This window comes from Magallana gigas, chromosome 5 (genome assembly GCF_963853765.1).
Source record: "Magallana gigas chromosome 5, xbMagGiga1.1, whole genome shotgun sequence".
Classification (NCBI taxonomy): Eukaryota; Metazoa; Mollusca; class Bivalvia; order Ostreida; family Ostreidae; genus Magallana; species Magallana gigas.
The window spans coordinates 41825083-41843031 of record NC_088857.1 but is presented as its reverse complement, the minus strand read 5'-3'; the positions used below and the strand labels follow the sequence as shown (position 1 = coordinate 41843031).

General features: G+C 34.1%; 2 protein-coding genes across 2 annotated transcripts; both read left to right on the top strand.

The window, feature by feature from the left end:
• Positions 1-11: 11 nt before the first annotated feature.
• On the top strand, positions 12-17120 carry LOC105347320 (protein phosphatase inhibitor 2). Its single transcript, XM_011456347.4, has 4 exons — positions 12-267; positions 3741-3962; positions 13304-13392; positions 13761-17120. Exons 1-4 carry the CDS (start codon positions 188-190, stop codon positions 13955-13957), a joined length of 588 nt encoding a protein of 195 aa, XP_011454649.1. The 5' UTR covers positions 12-187; the 3' UTR covers positions 13958-17120.
• LOC136275716 (putative uncharacterized protein DDB_G0290521) lies at positions 5838-10746 on the top strand. The gene is made up of 2 exons (XM_066085527.1): positions 5838-6192; positions 8982-10746. Exons 1-2 carry the CDS (start codon positions 5851-5853, stop codon positions 10065-10067), a joined length of 1428 nt encoding a protein of 475 aa, XP_065941599.1. The 5' UTR covers positions 5838-5850; the 3' UTR covers positions 10068-10746.
• Positions 17121-17949: the final 829 nt, after the last annotated feature.

Here is a 17949-nt window from a genome sequence, read left to right as displayed (position 1 = left end):
TTGTTGAACGAGTTACTTTGATTCGCCAGGAGATCGATAGTGTCACTTCTAGTTTGATTGGTGGATATCTCCAGTATAAATAAATCATCTGCATATTGGTCTGTGACTCCCTAAACTTCTGCGGATATCTCAAAAGTGGACATCGATATATATTCATGGACGTTTTATTAAATTAGGAACTAACGATATGGCGACCGAAGAAAAAAAGAAACCTGTGAAAGGAATTTTGAAGTCATCTTCCAGTTTTGACCATGAGAAGCACAAGGAGTATGCACAGTTTTCTTTTTGTTTCCTTTTAACTCTGCAAAGGAATGTGTAATTGTTCTATATGATGTCTTTTTAATAAGGTACTGAGAAGTCAATGTTAATGTCTCCTAAAAATGCACAAATCCGTACGCTATAGTAATTTAAGCCTGGTTATGCGTTGTTCTTATATAGCAATAATGTAGAGGGTGGAGTTTGTATCTAAACTGATGCCTGGTGCTATCGTGAAGTTCCAGCACAGGGCTTTGTGTTTGTTTGTTCAAGTCAATATCTATTACCTGACTGTAATTTTACATTTATATGTAATTTCAAGAGCAATTCCCAATAGTTAAAGGTGGTACTATGAGACACCTCCATGTTGATTATTTATCGAAATAAACAAATAAAATTAAGCATAGTGTAATAAATGGTTTCTTTCCGAAATTTATCATCTAAGTGAGAGGGTTCACTACAGACCCGTAAGTCATAAGTTCGAATCCATCTGGGCTTTTAAAATTTTTATCTTTCCAAAAAATTTTAAAACATATTTCCCGGTAAAATATTAAAATCTAAACCGGCGAAAGTATTTTATTTATATTGAACTTTAATCCACCATAATATCAACTGATGTCCCATATACAACCTTAAATAAATTTCTTATCTTGTTTAACCCAAACAATTGTTCAAGCAGTGTCTTGATTGCTTTCAACTCTATTTTCATAAATTGTCAGTATCATCTTCTTAAAGTGGGCTATTTTGAACCAAGGTTTTGGTTGTTCTTTTGTGTGTATTTAACATTACATGTAGGCTATTTATGATTCAAAAGTTGTGTACATGGTGTATGTGATAGTGGGATCCATATAGAATAAGTTTTTAAGCAGTTGGTAACTTTTATGGGAGGTTGGGAGAAGGTTTGCTACACCCATTAGTTTTTAGGTTGTTTAGTTATTTCAACTTATTTGAAATCACTTTAGAATAAGACCAATTTAGAGTGCTGGGCTGCGTTTTACAAAAGAACTTACGACTTATGACCAAATTAATGAATGTTTATTAATCGCAAACTAATCAATGTTTTATTGTAATATCTGTAAAATATAATAATGGAAATCAAAATAGTTGTAATTTAATGTTTTGACATAAATTTTGTTCATTAAAGACCGTTTTATGAGACTGAAAATATTTACGACTTTGTCGTAAGTTCTTTTGTAAAACGCAGCCCTGGAGATTAGTATGGTAATAATAGAAAGTTGATACTGCTTATATTATTGGATAATTAATACCTCTTCTCATATGCTAGATCGCTAGATTTAGATTATAGATAATTTTGTGAATCACCTAGATTCTAGAAGATCAACAACAATAATTATGATGGTCATTGAGAGGTTCCTTGTTTGTAACAGAGTTGGTTTATGTACTCAGTTATATATGATTTACTTGTACAGGAATTCATATTTTATTATTGTGATTTCCTGTTTTGCTACATATATAATTAAAGTGATTCCTTTTTTTTAAACTATGGAGTAACAAGTTAGTAAGATTAGAAATATGACCTAAATATGAGACTAATCTATCTTACCTGTTACTGTTATGTTTAAATCATAAACAGTATAAACATTATGTGAAGTTAGATAAAGAAAAGAGGTATTTTTTAAACCATGCACCCTGATCAGGTAAATATTAAAATAAAGGTTCTTGAAGTTTGTTGGGTTAAAGTATACAGAATTGACAAAATAACAATACATATGCCATAATTTTTGTTTTCCCAACTTGTTTTGCATATTTTAAGTAACTACAATAACTTGATTTATCACTACTTATGAATTGGTTTTAGAAAAAAACCTTTAAAAATGTTTTCCATTATATTCTTCTAGAAGTAAATTAAATCTTTTTAGTTCTTGTTCATCAAACTGACACTTCTGGGATGGTTTTCCCCTTGCTTGACAAACTGAATTAGCAGGAGAAAGATTTATTGACTTGTATAATTGACAGAGTTTGTTCAGCAAGTCCGAGCTGCTTGAACGGAGAGCTGTAACTAGCCATTTAGCCTAGAAGTAAAGTTCATCAATATCATATCTAGTCATATTGACTATTATTGTACCAGAAGAGCCAGGCAAGGCTCTGTGTGCTATGCACACTCAGAAAATTGTACTGACAATATTGTGTTGAGAAGAAGCTGTTTTTTTTAACTATTGTGTACAACTGAATGTCTCTATGAGTATTTATTCCCATGAGCCATATTGTCTGACACAATTGGGAGACTGTATCGAAGTGTTGCTTCTTGGATCAATAGGATTTTAACAAGAAAAGAAAAGCCATCTCAAAATGGGTACCATGATGAATAAAAGTACAAAGATGATTGAATTCACCATACTAGAATGTCAATTGTAATTCAGACTCTGAATGCAAACTAAATATAGAGGCACAAGTTATCCAAAAGTGGATCAAATATGTTTTTTTACATATATTTTAATCTGAATTTTTTGTATATGCATTTGCAAATGATTTTTCAATATTTTTCAATACATGTATAGGTAATACATTGTATTTTAGCTTGAGGAAGCATAAGGGCATTATGGACATTACACGTATGGCAACAACATCCTATTCATGATCCTTATGTGGGTGTTTTTATGATAAGCTTTTGAGCATACCAATGGATGTGTTTTTATTCCTTTTTTCTAGATAAATAACTTGGCACACCAATAGGAATTTTCATTTAATTGTTTTGAAATTCTTCTCTGAAGAATGCAAGTTACTGGTAGTAGCAACTCATTATCTCACTGTCATTCTCAACACCCAAGTGAATGCTGTTAATTCCTTCTTGTGTTCCCTGGTTATTAGAGAGGATATTAAGTCTTGGTTCTGCTTGTCAGTCATCATCTTGAAGATGACAGTTGTTGCTTTGTAACTTCCCAGGTCTCAGTCTAACATTTATACATTCATGAAGAGAGTTTTGACATGAAAATAAAACAATAGCAATACTGTTACATCCTTTGATTATTTGATGACTTACATATAAATATAATGTGGAGGTTGGTGGACTGTGTTTTTGTAGGCCATATTTAGAGAGCAGTTTTTCATCCTAGAAGTTAGTAAGTTTTAGTGATTCTATGTCAAAAAGCTTTTCCTTGCAATACATCTTAAAAATCACATACCCTTTTAATTTGTACATGTTTTGAATTATGATAAGAATAATTTTTATTTAAAATTCTTTCCAATTTTGTTTACATTGAATAAATATACTCCATATACTGTTAAATGTTCTGTATATATATATCAATTCTGTGTAGCAGCCTTTTTAGATGAAAGTCAGTATAATTATCTCCCTTGGACAGGGATGTAAATCTTCTATTTTATCAATTGCTGAAGTCCTATATGTATATATACTGGTCCTCAGTTGATTTTTAACTGCTAGGCATATTAATGTAGTGTGTCATTTCAAATAACATAGAGCATAAAAATTGATCATAAACTTGTAATTTTTCATCGTTTTAAAGGCAGAAGGATAAACATGATAAAGAAATGAAGTGGGATGAGATGAATATTTTAGCAACTCATCATCCACCTGACAAGGACTATGGTCACATGAAAATTGACGAGCCCCCTACACCCTACAGCAAATCCTCAGATGTGGAAGATGATGACGAAGATGAAGATGAAGATAAAAGTGCCGGGGGGTCAGGGATGGGGGATATCTTACCTGAGGACATTGCCAACAGGTAACTATTACTTACATGTATACTTGCCAATTGTGATAATTTCATTCATATTTCAATTGTAGTATTGATGTACTACTTGCATTATCATACATGTAGTAACTGAGAAAGAGAAATTATTTATTCATATTTCAATTGTATGTTTCATGTTGATGTACTGGTATTGTAATACATGTAGTAATCTTGACATCTTAAGTTTTTGTCAAAGTCAACAGCTTGAAGCCAACAGCTGCATGAATCTAAATGTACTTTTCAGAAGTAAAGGAAAATTATGATTTTCTAAATATATGTACTGGTAAATGTGTAAAAATCTATATAATTGCCACATACAACAACAGAGTGGTAATTAAACATTGATGTCCAATACAGTAATACATGTAATGACTAGACTTGAGCTTTGTAATTAAACTTGATAAGGATGTTGACAGCCATTGTTATGATGGAAGAAGTATAATATTGGCTGGAGTGGACCTGGTCAGACCTGTGGCATTGCCAAGTGATCAATACTGCTATATAAGTGATTGTCAACCAAAAGGCAATGTGAAGTCAGTTCATGTTTTATATATACCTTCAATTCTGCATGATAATGAATTTTAGTGAAATTAAAGATTAGGAAATGGTTCATTTTTTTTTGCAACTGGCATTTTAAATAATAAAATGTTTCCTAAGTAGCAGTTCCTATGGGATGTAAGGAAGATGTGTTTGCTTGCTGACCCATATATCAGTGGATTATGTATGGTAATTTTTTCCCATTTGCAAGTACATGGACTAGTAATAGCATGGATTATCCTAAGAATTGAAGGGGGAAATACTCAGTGAATGTACCAGTAGATAGTCAGTCACTAGTATCAGTTCAGTTAGCCACTGAACCAGGTTTAGAATGTACCAGTAGATAGTCAGTCACTAGTATCAGTTCAGTTAGCCACTGAACAAGGTGTAGAATGTACAGTACCGTCAACGCGGATCCCGTATTTTCCGCGCACCCCCGCGGTCCAAATTGCAACGTGGTTTAAACACCTGTCTCAGGTAAAAACCGCGTGCCCCCGCGGTTCAATCACCAATAATGACAACACCCCCGCGGTTTGAACGATCGATTACAGGTGTTAAAAAGTATCGACAAGGAACACGAGTTATCTCCCTCGATTAAAAAAAATATAACATGCATTAAACATAAATGTAAGTTAACAAATGCATAAAGATAATCATGATCCTTTTATAGAAAATCACATATTTTGAAGGTAAATATTTTTTTTAAATATTAGCTGTTTATTTGGTAATACTGGGATAATATTTTAATTCTAATCATTTAAAGCTGTTATCTGTACAATCCAAGGAAAATTGGGCCATACCCGCAGGTGGTTGAAAAATTATGCTTTACTAACTTATTGATATATCGATATACAATTAAATTAAATTTTAAAATCTACCAAAAAAAAATGTAAAATTAATAAGACTTATTTACTTAAATTAAATATTTTACTTTATAATTATTCAGGTATGTATATTTTTATTTTCAATATCATTTTATCTTTTTATCCTATCAAACCGTTAAAAATTCATTCAAATTTTAAAAGTGGCTTAATCGCTCATATTATGGAAAATCACGTCCTTATAATTGCTGTAACAAGCGTCATTGTTTTGATAAAATTTTTATAATTTGTTCGGAAAATTGATTTCAACCAGCTCTGTAGACCGACTAGTTGTAGCCTTATAAAAACACATGCTCACAATTAAATGTTCAAAGGAAAATCAGTTCTCCTAATTAAAACACAAAAGGTACTCATAATTAAAATTGTATGATTCTTCACATCGCACGGGTTTTATTCAGTTTGAAACTAAGTGTTGCCCTGAAAAGATATATACACGTATTTTCTGTGATTTTCATAAAACAATGGCTAGGCGTTCTAGTGTGCGTGAAGATAGACATTTTCTTGTGCGGTACTTGTGCGATGACAATTTTCAAGTGCGGAGTCGTGCATACTTCCGATGTGAGAGTGACATTACGATCACTGTTGGTGAGGAGTATGATGTTCAGTGGGGCCGGGCCAAAGAAGTTGACAGAGCCGTTGTCCTTGATTCCGGATCCGACCAGGAACTTCGAGTGAAGATGAGAGAGTTGGAGACCAGGACTGAGCCCTCATCCCCAACACCTCCCGCAAGCCCGTTATCGCCATCACCACCTCCATCACCCCCAACCCCAGCACCGAAGCGTCAGAAAACCACCATGTCTTTCGTAAGTAAATTTTTCAACTTCGTTAGTTTTTATATCTTTACTTAAAATGTAATAGTAATAAACGACGTAGATAAAGAATTTAACGATTGTTAATTATAATGATTATATTATTTATTCATTTATTTTACCAGACATGGAATTTTGACCCGCTTGCATAATTTTTGTTATAAGAGTAAATTGATCTAACCCGTTAAGACTAGTCAGTGATTAAGCAGTCTTGTTTTCATTTATATTTAGTACTTGAAAATTATAAAAATTGATTTATATACATTGAAGAAGGCTACCAAATAGTTATGCATGCATGCATTTGTAAACTTTATATTTTTCTTCATTTTATTATATAAATTCAATAAATATTATTTACTTAAATTATTGTATTGCTACCACATATTCATGCATGTAAATTGGTGTAAAATGTTTAATCCCGATCCCGATCTAAATGTTGATATCTTGTCAAAAACCAACATTAAAGCCTTGTACATATGGATTTAAAGAAATATTTATTACTCATTCATACACATGATGCATATAATTAAACATTGATCTCCACAAAATTCACATTTAACGATTGTTTTCTACAAGAACACCTCGCCGTCAACGGACATAATGATTTCTTTAAATTGTTGCAAATAACAATTGATTGAGTTTTATACCTAATCACAAACTGCACACAAAATCACAGTCAAAAGTTTTGTTCTACATTACGAGCACAATATACACAATTTCACATCCACGGTTGAAGAAGGTTACTGGCCCTTGCACAAACGTCCTTGTCTGATGTCAGCAAGTTGTTGAAGTGCCCGATGCTTTTCCCTCGCGATCTTTCACTGAACAGTTTTTTTGGCACATCACCGGTTGCATTCCCCTTCATCAACACACACACTGGCACAACTTTGTACACATGGTCAATGTAGGCACAGCATTTCTCCACAGTCATTTCGGTCCTCCAAAATTGCACAACGCACTCTTGCAACTCCTGTTTTGTCCTCGGGGCTTCCCTGGCAACACATCTCTTTAACTCGTTCCACACCATTTCGATGGGGTTAAGGTCAGGACTTTCTGAAAAGAAAATAATCATTGATAAATGAAAAAAAAAATATTATAATAAATTATAACTAGAAATAATTTCATTAATTATATGCATTATCAATTTGATTAATATTTATAATTTTTTATTTATACTTTGAACAATGTGCATATAAACAAGTCATAAACAGAATACTAACTTAAATTAAAAAAACTAAATTATGTATTAACATTAGATAATTACCTGCAGGCCAATCGTTCCACCAATTTATCTGGTTCTCATCCATAAATTGCTTGGACAACTTTGACGTGTGTTTCGGGTCGTTGTCTTGTTGAAACCTGTGTCCGTCGTTTCCACCAAACTTCGACTGGATAAATGGCACCAGTGCATCGCGCAAAATGTTCTCCACGTAGAATGTAGAGTCCATTATCCCTTCGAAAAGTCTAATTTTTGAAGCTCCTCGTTTGCTTATAGCAGCCCAAACGTGTATCTTGAGTGGATGTTTTGGTTTCGGTAACACTGCGGCACAAGCATCTTTTTGACGGTAACTGTGCAGTTTGTTCTGATGTAACTGAATGGAGCACTCATCCGAAAATATCACATTGTCGAAAGTGTCATCTGCCGCAATTAATCGTTCACAAAATTCAACACGTTTCAGTTTGTTAGCATCACGGACCATTTGTCCATATCTTGGTTTCGAATGAGTATAGCCACTTGCAGCAATAGCCCTCTTAGTGGTGGTTAGTCCAAAACTCGCACCATCTTCTTTTAACACTCGATGAATTTCTGTGCTCGAAACCGTGCAATCCTTAGCGATACACTCCTTTATCAGTTCGGCATCTCTTAAGCTTACACATGTCGACACTTGCGGAATATCAGACTCACAAATGTCCCCAAACAATCCGATCTGGTACTTGTGAATCCAGTAAGATATTGTGTCCCGACAAACTGTGTACCCAAGGAACCGCATTTCTCTTCTAATTGCAGCAACCGAAAAACCGTCCTTGTGCATCTTAACTATGCGCAGTTTAAGTTCATGATTTATCCGACCCATCTTTCCTAATTACAACACTGAAATCATTAAGTAGTTGATTTAATGTGCTAAGCGCTTAAGGATATTACACAAGATTATGTAATTGTTAGGTCTACCCACGGTAAAAACGGGGGTCATCCCCACCTCGTATTCTCGCCTCCAGCCAAATGTGATACCTTAAAATTTACCTGTCTATAGTCTGTATTCAAAAAATGTTAAGCAGTAAAATAAAAAGATATTTGAAACCTTTGAATAATTACAAAAATAAAGATAGTAGTTTACGTTTATAGAAAAATTGATTTATTGAAATAATATTGAATAAAAAATAAATAATGTTCACAAAATAAGTAGTTCTTACCTAATTGCTGGTTAATTATTAAACAGACTATAGATATGTACAATTGTCATATTGTCTTCTTTTCTCCAGCTATTCAAATAACATGTAAAAATCTCCGAAATGCGTGTATTCCATTTGTAATGTGGGTATGTGCGAGATAATACAATATCTCTAATGATATTTCAAAAGATTGCTTAACTTACCTTACTTAATTTAATTAAAATATATCATATTTAAATTTGTGTAACTGACATTAACTTTGTGTTGTCGTGCGTGTGACAGCCCCCCCCCACCCCCCACGTGGCTTAATAATAAGTGTATATTTTGGTTTTTTTTCATAGCATGGCACTTTATTTTCATTTATAATGCAACTCTTTTTTAATATATTGCAGACAAAGTCAGGGAAACCCAGAGCTTCAATGATTACATCAGGTTCCCCTCCAACTGTAAACGAACAGACTCTCCCCATTGCTGTGCCTGCAACTGTGCCCACTGGACCGCAGACTCCGCCCGTTGTTGTGCCTGCATCTGTGCCCACTGGACCGCAGACTCCGCCCGTCGTTATGCCTGCCTCTATGCTCACTGGACTGCAGACTCCGCCCGTTGTTGTGCCTGCATCTGTGCCCACTGGACCGCAGACTCCGCCCGCTGTTGTGCCTGCATCTGTGCCCACTGGACCGCAGACTCCGCCCGTTGTTGTGCCTGCATCTGTGCCAACTGGACCGCAGACTCCGCCTGTTGCTGTGCCTGCATCTGTGCCCATAGGACTTCAAACTCCGAGAGCTTCTACACCAGTCGTGAGATTCCGTCCGCACCGGTTATCCACCAGTGATAGTGACTCTCTCGTCGGCGGGCTTTTGAAGGAAGTGTCCGATCTGCGTAAATCCGTCGACATTGTTAATAAGAAGATAGATGCCACCAACAGGCGCACAACCCATCTAGAAACTCTACTGACAACAGCCATTGCCAATACAAACATCATTATTGACATTATAAGGAGGCAGTCCAGCGACAACACTTTGACGCAGCTGAATTCGGCGATGCACAGCCAGACTAGCGCAGAAGAGACCCCTTCATCAACGCCCACAACTGAAGGAATCCCTCCGGAATTCAAGATTGATGACTCTGAACTTCGCGTCCTTGTCCGGGAGTCCAGGAATGCCGGCAACTTCGCGGTGAACCTTACACGGAAACTGTTTCCTGAACTGTTCGGTGAAGGACAGTTGCGATACGAGTATAATTGGTATGGAGGCGGGAAGTTAGCAAAGAAAGAACTGGATCCAGTGAGGAAACAGGTGGTGAAACAGTACGTTGTGTATTTCTTCCCAGAGTTCCAGTCTCACGAAGCTTGGAGGGAGCGTGTGGTTCCAAAGATAAACGAGTGCCTGAGAAGGAACGATAAGCGTCTGAAGAGGAAGTCCATCGTTATCCCTCAGCTGACCGAGTGCCATGACGACGTTTTTGACTTTGTGGATTAGAGACGATCGGCGTACACGTACTTGTGTGTGTAATGAGATTGTGTGTGTCTTATGATACATGTATTAACTACTTGTCATTATGACGAACTTTTTACATGCTATGCTGTGAAATTTAAAATATATTGAAGTTTCCCATTTTTGAAAGCTTTTTCATCTTGCGATAAATGTGTGAAACAACTTTTCTGTGTTGTTATTCTGTGTATATACACATTCTTTATAAAGAGTAAACTTATTAAGAGTTAATGAAGCGAACAAGATACAGGTAAAGTTTTCATATAAATACCCGCTAGGCATTTATACTACTAAATTAAAATTACTGCTTTACTTTAGATAAGAGGTAGTACAATGTCAAGTAGTTTGACCTCAAATATGATGACTGTTTAATTCATTAAAAAGAAGTGGACATACACACAGTGAAAGACTTAACTAATTTATTCACAATATCGTTATGGTAAAGTACTGGTTGATCGGGGATCATCGATCACCATGTGATTTTATACACGGACTTGTCTCAGGCCTGTGTATTATGGGCAGTCAAGCGGAGAACGATTTCCTGTCAGTGCTTGGGTTGTTTATTTGACACATTTTAAGAAAAACAGGAAACACATTTGAATTTTCATGTTGCCAGTATTTTGCTTACAGAGTGTCGTCGATGCAAATATTCTGTTTATGATCTTCGTATGAGAGAGAGAGAGAGAGAGAGAGAGAGAGAGAGTTTAAGGCGTAATTTACCTACTTTCATTTGAACTATACCAATTTTAGATATTCATAAATTGATATTCATTAAATAATAGGGTACATTGTGATTGAATCCAACATGCAGTTTAGAGTCCACGTGCTACACCTGTCAATCAAATCAGCCTGCTAGCTGCACTACGCGTTTCTTCCATGGTAAAGGAAAAAAGTTTCGTTCTGTTAATTTTCATTCTCTCGATTAGTTTATACTGAAGCTTTAATGGGTTTTTTTTTGCGGAGAGGAACATCTTAAAATACGTTTAACAATTTAAGAACGAAATAAAATGACACAATAATTATTGTAACTGTTAGTAAAATTGTTTAATACGGGTAGAAATCCTTATGGTCCCTCGTTTCACGGATGACCCACCAGTCTATACCTGTGTATTCTGTGCGTTCAAGCGTAGAGTGGATTTCCTGTCAGTGCGATGGTTTCACACCTCTGTGTAAAACAATTGGGACTAAAGTTAAATACAGTTTACTTTGACAGTCATAAAAAGTTCAAGATGGGGGGGGGGGGGGCTACGAAAAACGTTATTCGCAACTGTTACAACATATTTTAGCATCTTTATTTATAATCAACACACATAAAATGATAATATCATGTAGTATTTTCAGAGTAAAGTAAAATTTTCATTTTATGCCGTTGATCGTAAGGTAAACGTTCACCGTGAAGCATGTGCTTGTCACGGACTATAGTATAACATTTACTGTCTTTGGCATCGAGAGACCAAGCCGTAAGATGTGCTACTTCTTGATATGGATTTAAAAATATTTAGAATCGGAAAAGTTTAAACTCATTAAAAAATTGGTATTTTTTTTTTTTTTAGTTTTTATCTTATCCTACATGTAGATTATATTAAGAAAATGATAAAGATAAAATGTCTTCGAAATAATAGCTTTATCCACCGTTACATGAAAACTGTTACGGTTGCATATAATTATTTCTTAAAAATCAATAGAGAGTTTTGAAAACGTGCATTTAATACGTAATCATTTAATGTGAAATGAAGCCATTCATCAGACATTATCAGTACATATTCTTAATATTAGGTGGCCGTCTTATTGTCTAATAGCGTACAGGTAAAAATCTCCGATCACCTTGTTCAACGGTAGGTCACACCGCCGCGGTTTAAACATGGCTGCAGCGAGGACCGCGATGAATTAACCGCGATGGTGTAACGCGGAAAGGATTAAATAACCGCGGGGGGAGCGCGGTCAGATACGGGATCCGCGTTGACGGTACTGTACCAGTAGATAGTCAGTCACTGGTATCAGTTCGTTTAGACACTGAACCAGGTGTAGAATGGAGGAGGAAAACATGATAATTCATGATGACACAGCTCGTTCTTATTACTGGTACATTTGTATATGCTTACTGGTACATGTAATACAATCTTAGGCTTGTATTTATTTGAGAGTAAAGCAGTTATGTTGCAGGGTCTCATCAGATGGCTGAATTACAGGTTGTTCACTAAAAAGTGCACCATTATTACCATTTATCCTGTATGCTTGATCTATGAAATAGATACTGCCATTATCCTTGTAGTCAAATAAATCAGGCAATGGCCAGATTTCTTTATTTTACCATCGATGGTCCTAAGCCTTTTGATTTATTAGCTAAGGTTGCATTTATTTGATATATGGGAGAAGGGGATGCTGAGGATGTAGACTAAAAGCCCATCTTTGGCTTTATTTCCTCCATGTGTTGTGGCAAAGAGTGACAGAGTGTAGTAATTGCTCTCTGTTGTGAACAGTCGTCAGGGAGATGCAATCAATCGCGGAATATATCGGCTAATATCTCAGAGAAAGAACGTGTGTGATTGTCTATCAACACTTTGCTTGAAATAAGCTTTTTTTGTTTTTCTTTTTACGAACGATAGTTTTGAAGCAGCTCTTTTTTGCCCTCTTTCAATGATTTCACACTCTAAATGTAACTCGAATTTGGTCAGAAATTAATGCTGTTGCTAAAAAATGTCATATATACTATAAAAAGTGAAATATTCAACCCTGTTTTATTTTTGCCCCTTTCACCCTAGTTATCAGTGCGCGAATTTAAGAATGGATAGGTGAATTGTAACAAAACCGAGTTATCTCTTTTGATAAGACATCATTGAAGCAAATTTAAGACATGGCGACACCATTTACAAGTGTAGATGGATGAAAATATTGGAGTGATAATAACCCTGTATACTTGCAGTACTGATTGATATTATTTTTTAAAATGAGTTTAGCATTGGCTAATCTCCCTAAAAGGGTTCTCAGGAAAAATGAGGGATTACAATCATAAATATCAGGTTGCAGTATGCTATGTAGAGAGGGATAAAATCTTGTCATGAAATCAATTTTTTTTTTATCTTTCCTTGTTACAATCTTTCAAATGCTTTCACTAGCACTTTTGATCCTTTTACTGGATTATATTTTTCCCTGGTGATGGAATTCAGTTAGTGAAATCTGATGATTGATTTGAAATCTTAAACGATTGCCAACACTACTTGCAGGCTTGCTGAGACACAGAGACCTCGAGCTACCTCTTTCAGTGAGGGCGATGAATCCTCAGAGGATGAGAATGAGACAGAGGAAGATAGAGGTGAGGACTGGTAGAATAAGATCTTTAGAATAGGATCCTGAAATTAATAATTATAACTACATACAATATTTAAGGGGGGGAGGGGGGTCACACATTTAAGCTAATAAGCTCTGCTGGTTTCTGCAGTAAAATTGAATTGCATTGTAATACATGTACATGTACACTTATTATATTTATTCATTTATTCAAGGAAAAAATAGGTACCGGGTTGATGTGTTTCAAACAAATATTCAAGTACAGTACATGTATTTCAATGTACCACTGAGCTATTAAAGATGAATTTTTTTTATAGGTATGGAAATTGAAGTAGCTTTGATAGATGCATGAAATAAAATAAATAAGCTTCTCTATTTTTGTGATTTATTTAGCAAAAAAGAAACAGTTTGAACAGAAAAGAAAGTTGCACTATAATGAATTTCAAGCTGTCAAACTTGCTAAGCAGTTGATGGAAGAGGAAGAAGAGGAAGATGAAGAAGATGAAAATAATGAAGTAACCACCAAAAGTGAAGTCATACAACCAATGGAGGAAAATAGTGCTAGTAATAGTTTACAAGAATCCAGTTAATTCAAGGCTTAGGAACTTGAAATCAAATTGTATGACAAAATTAGTTACTGCAAAAAATTGTCACAGAATGTATAGCCAAACTTGCTGATTCTTTTTTTGTCTGTCAGATTAAGGACATTTTGTATGTAAGGGAACTTATTTTAACATCTTAATGAAGAATGTTTTTATCCCATGACTCCGCATCAGATTGCAAGAAAAACAAACATGGGATACATTTTTTGCAGGTACTTTTAAAAAATATTTGGACGTTTTCTTGTCAAATTGAAGTATCTTGTACCTTGTATAATTATGGAAAATCAATATCATATGTAGATTACAAACCAAACTACAAATAATATGCATGTAAAATGATATGCATGTATTGGGCTTTTTATGAAAAATATATGTTATTGAGAAGACGTTTAAAGAAGTATAAATAATTATGATTCAGTTAACCGGTATTACAGAATGCATAATACATATTACATGTACTTTTACATGGATCGTAGAGTGAACAGGATGAGTGGAGCCCAACAGTATCTTAAGGTACTTCACTACACCTAGACTTATACTTTTTAAGACACTATGTCACAAGATGGTGATTTGAATTTTTTGTTAAACTGTTTGTATCAATCGATTCAGGTGTATTTTGTCATAGCACAGTGGTTAAAGTATCAGGCTTGAGAACCGCAGATCATGAGTTCGAATCCGCCTGGGCTTTTGTTTATGTGTACTGAATGAAATTTTTGAAAATATCATTTTTTATCCAAAATTGCACATTTTTTCACCTATTTGACATATATACTTCTTATCCATTATGCTTTCTATCATAATCCAGTAATTTTCTGCTGATTGGAGAAAATATTTCAAGGTGTAGTGAGGCACCTTAACAGGGGAATTTAATGAATGTGTGTTTGTTTGGGCACATTAGAATTGGGACAAATGAAAGTCACAATGACTTTAGTGGTGTATTTATTCATTTGCATTAAGTGCAAATGATTATTGTTTTGAGTCCCAACCATTTTTTTTTTGGCAAGGCAAATAGTACCAGATATAGCAGCTACAAAACCAGAAACCATGCAATATAGGAACTTAGTAATTGTCATTCATTTTCCACTCATTTTAACATTAAGAATCATATTTTACACTAGGAACATTGTCTCTATTGAATATGTGACTTAAAAAAGCATATCATAGTTGACAATTCATTAATCCATAAAGCATTTTTCTTTATGTCAGTTAACATTGAATTTGTCACTGGTAATTAAAATCTAAAGGATATATTGTAACATTAATTTTGGAATACACATAAAATTTCCTGATGTACAATAAGTCTTCAAATTAATATATATAAGATGAAAAAATATTGATACATTTCCATTAGTTTGTGTGTGTGTGTGTAGTCATAAATGCTTTAAGAATGTTTTTAAGATGCTTTCTTCCATTAATAGTGTAATATAGTTATGCTTTGATAAAGAAAATCTCATTTAAATCATCAGCATTTTTGAACTTCTGGACATGATCAAGAATACTTGATGACAAATCATGTCATACATCTACATGTGATGACTGTGTACTTAATTTTTCATTCAAAATGCATTATTCTCCATATTTCTTATTTTGCATTACATATATTTATAGTGGTCTAATTAATTGTGTAACACTTTAGCAGGTTTATTTACACCAGAATAATTAGTACAGTCAAACTTTGTTATCTTGAACTCGATGGGACTGTTTGATAACTTCGAGATATCGAGGGTAAAATACATGAAAAATAAGTGGTTGGGAGTTACAAATCACCTTTTTATATCCATTTTATTCGAGATATCGATCAGTGTTCCAGATATCGAGGTTCAACTGTATTTAAATATCATAGGAGTATTCAGGGAATTAACTAGACGGCAAGGCTGTTTATTGAAAAAAATTTTTAGACACTAGTAATTTTTGTTTTTTCCCCAAATGAGACAGTGCTGGATTTGTTGAAAAAATTATTACCATGCATTGCTGTGTTAGAACCATTTTAACAAGAGCTTAACCTTTGGGTAGTTGTGTCAAACGGCAATGTGACGTAGGCCTGTCTATTTCATTGTAGGACACTCAGCCATGGCTCTTTGAAATCAACAAGATTTGTCTGGCTTTTGAGCTAAGACTACGCAATCGTTGTACATTTCGCTTGAAACCAGCGTCATTTTAACTAATATGTCCTGACACAAGAATAGTCACGTCCTTCTGAAAGTCAAATGCCTTGTTAAAATGGTTTTTATATATTTCATTGTAACATTTACTTTCTTTCATTTTTCAATGTGTATAAATTGTATGGTATGTATGCGTGCTGCTTTATTATTTTTTTCGTTATATTGCTTTAAAGGCTATGGTATGTTTAATGATTACATTTGCTTGCACCAAAAGCTTCTGTTATACTAATTTGTAGGTAATCAATGCAATGTGTAGATCAATTCAGTTTGAATTTCCTCTTATAGGAAGTCTAAGCTAGTTAAATGTGATTAACTTTGTAAAATTGAGATAAAATGGAGCCATCTTTCATTTACTCGTAATAGGCACAGAATAAACATCACTGATATGCTGCATTCTTGCTTCACTTAAACATTTTGTGCCTATTTATTGTGTGAAGTTTATTTAGCAATAAATTAATTGAAAATTTGTTTTTCTTTCTAAAAGTAAATAAACAGTGACCTCATGATCTGTGTAAACAAGAATATGTAGCTGCATGGTGAGGGCATATCATTGCGGTAGTATGTCTTTGATGCTGTTCTTTCTATCGATCATACGGTACTTAAGGGCATACACATTGTCCTGTCCAAGTGTTTGTTGACTGGTTGTTCTTTTCCGTAGGTGTATAGAATATGCAAACATTTGTTTTTACCTGTAATTCAGAACCATTTGGGTTTGGTTTTTTTTTGCGATTTTTTAAAGAGATAAATATTTCTAAGAATGTGTTGCACATTGATTACACTGTATTAGTAATAATGGAGCGTGATCTTTGCATGTTATGAAAAGTATTGCAATTTATTGTTTAAATTTTTTTTATCCTAGCTGTTCGAATTTTTTTGTTTGATAATGTGGGCTGATGGTGCAAGAAATGTATTACCAAATTGTAATAGTTTTGATAAATATAATGTGAATTATATCAAAGTTATTAAAATATAGTAGAATTTGAAAAAAATGTTTAGCTTCTTCTTTTAATGTACAGGTATGTAGATTTCAACAATGGCCTGCTCTGTGGTGCATTTATTTGCAATCATGAATTTTAAATCTTTGTTCTAAATCATAATTTTGTAAATTTTAATAGAATTTTTTTTCTTCTTTTTTTTTTTTTTTTTATAATTTTCCTACAATTTGCATCTCCACAGTAAATGAAGCCATTTAAATTATGCCACACACATACAGTGTGCAGTTGAATAGGTGTCATTGAATGCAGTTTAATTTATAAACTTAAGATGTTTTTAAAAATTTCTTTGAAAGTTAGCTAAATACACAATTTAGAATGGGAAAGAAAAGTTTTGATCTGAGAAATAATAAGACTCATTAAATATGTACCTGTATCTGTCTCGAGTTGATAAAAATAAAAAAAAGTTTTTGGGAAAGCGCACTGAGCAGTTCAGTGATACAAATGACATACATTGCATGCTCCTTGTCAAATACATGGTCGGGTATAAAAAAGAATTCTGGGATGTTTAACAATTGAAATTTCAAAAATATTAAATAAATGAAATTACGGTGCAGTTGAGGATGTAGAGTGCACATTTTCTACACTGGGGAAAATTAAACAGAATGAAGAGATAACTGAACATTTGTGTCAAGAACAAAAGTGTGTGGAACAACATTAAGAAATGTCGAAAATGAAATGTACAGGGTGTATGGTTTGCTAAATACTTTTGAAAGGATACCTTTACTTACATGTACCTAACTTAATACATAAATTATTTTAATTACACTGCAGATACCAGTATAAATTTTGATTGCTGATAACCTTTAATGTAAGTGTTCATCAT

Bases quoted from the DNA above. Each gene is read 5' to 3' on its own strand.
- LOC105347320 (XM_011456347.4), top strand. From the start codon at position 188: ATGGCGACCGAAGAAAAAAAGAAACCTGTGAAAGGAATTTTGAAGTCA. The intron at 268-3,740 runs GTATGCACAGTT...ATCGTTTTAAAG, and splicing joins GACCATGAGAAGCACAAGGA to GCAGAAGGATAAACATGATA. The intron at 13,393-13,760 runs GTGAGGACTGGT...TGATTTATTTAG, and splicing joins TGAGACAGAGGAAGATAGAG to CAAAAAAGAAACAGTTTGAA.
- LOC136275716 (XM_066085527.1), top strand. From the start codon at position 5,851: ATGGCTAGGCGTTCTAGTGTGCGTGAAGATAGACATTTTCTTGTGCGG. The intron at 6,193-8,981 runs GTAAGTAAATTT...AATATATTGCAG, and splicing joins AGAAAACCACCATGTCTTTC to ACAAAGTCAGGGAAACCCAG.